The sequence below is a fragment of the Mastomys coucha genome, unplaced genomic scaffold (genome assembly GCF_008632895.1).
Source record: "Mastomys coucha isolate ucsf_1 unplaced genomic scaffold, UCSF_Mcou_1 pScaffold22, whole genome shotgun sequence".
Classification (NCBI taxonomy): domain Eukaryota; kingdom Metazoa; phylum Chordata; class Mammalia; order Rodentia; family Muridae; genus Mastomys; species Mastomys coucha.
The window spans coordinates 128,204,350-128,205,892 of NW_022196905.1; the positions used below are offsets into that span (position 1 = coordinate 128,204,350).

The 1,543-nt window shown below is 50.8% G+C and overlaps 1 protein-coding gene across 1 annotated transcript in view; it reads right to left on the reverse strand.

Annotated features, from left to right (window-relative positions):
- Gtf2ird1 (GTF2I repeat domain containing 1) overlaps nucleotides 1-1,543 on the reverse strand; it is a 104,617-nt gene that overhangs the window by 4,349 nt on the left and 98,725 nt on the right. Inside the window, exon 24 of the mRNA XM_031391160.1 lies at nucleotides 596-732. Within this exon, the coding sequence (XP_031247020.1) occupies nucleotides 596-732 (137 nt within the window). The remainder of the gene's footprint in view (nucleotides 1-595; nucleotides 733-1,543) is intronic.

Sequence of the window (1,543 nt, forward strand, 5' to 3'; positions counted from 1 at the left end):
CACACCCACCCACCCACTCCCTCACCTCCTAGTCACCCATCTGTCCACCCATTCATCTTTCCATTCCCATGAGTTTCCAAAGCAGCACCCCACCACAGCTCAGGCTTAGAGCACCCTAAGCGGGGTTAACAGTATAATAGTCATTATCAGTCATAACCCGAGAAACAAGTGTGATGTGTGGGACAGTCGGGTGACATGGGGCATCACCCAGGAACACTTCCTTTTTTTTTTGTTTTGTATTCATGCTTTATTTCTCTAAGACAGGGTCTTACACCGCTGTCCGTGCTGGCCTTGAACATAAGCAACCTATGTTAGTCTTCTGAGTGTTGGGATTAGAGGGATGCTCCACCATGTCCTGCTTGGTGCTGGGGATGGAACCAGATATACAAAGTGCTGTGTGCCACTACGCTACGTATGGCTCAGCTCATTTTGTTTTAAGTGATGATTTTTAGACTGATGTTGGGATGGGGCTGGCCCTAGATGGAGGGCCCACACTTCTAGCATATCTTTGTTTATTTAAGATTTTTTTTTTTTTTGAAGGCAATAGACTAGTCCCCATGAGGGAGAAGGCTGGCCTCCCCTGCCTCTCACTCACCTGGCACCTTGGGCTCATTGCTGACTTCCGCAAAGGGCCTGAAAAAGATAGAAGGCAGGCTGAAGTTAGAAGGTGTGCCTTCCTCATCTGCTCCGCGGAATACAGACATCATCTCTCCATAGCCAAGATGCCAGCTGCTGCAGCGACAGCCCGGTCAGCTCAGGCTATGGTTTTACATCCTAAGTGTGGCTCAATGGTCTCTGTGTTAAATGTGTGGTCCTTGGGCTGGCAAGATGGCTCAGCGGGTAAGAGCACTGATGGCTCTTCTGAAGGTCCTGAGTTCGGATCCCAGCAACCACATGGTGGCTCACAACCACCCATAATGAGATCTGATGCCCTCTTCTGGTGTGTCTGAAGACAGCTACAGTGAATAGGCTGGAGTGAGCGGGGCCGGAGCGAGCAGGGCTGGCAGAGGTCCTGAGTTCAATTCCCAGCAGCCACACACATGATGGCTCACGGCCATCTGTACAACTACAGTGTACTCATACTCATAAAATAAATAAAATAAATCTTTAAAAAAAATAATGTGTGGTCCTCAATCTGGCACATTATTGGGGGGTGTTAGGGCTTTTAGAGGAGGGGCTTAGCGGGGGGGGGGGGGGGGGGGGGGGGGGGGGGCGGCGATAGGTCATGTGAAATATCCTCAGTGGTACAACTGCTTCCTCCTGTCTCTCTCTCTGCTCTCTGGCTCTCATGAGGTAGGCAGCTCCTCCACTGTGCTCCCACCAAAATCCGGTTCAAGTGACCAGGGCATGAGATCCCCGAAACTCTTTCCCAGCTCTTGGGATGTAGAGGCTGGAATATTAGGAGTTCAAGGTCAACCTCAGCTACACAGTGAGTTCCAGGCCAACCTGGACTACATGAGCTGCTGTCTCAAAACAACACCAAAATTTGGAGTCGATCGTCTGACTCAGGAGCCTCTCCCACAGACCCCCGCTGACCTGATGA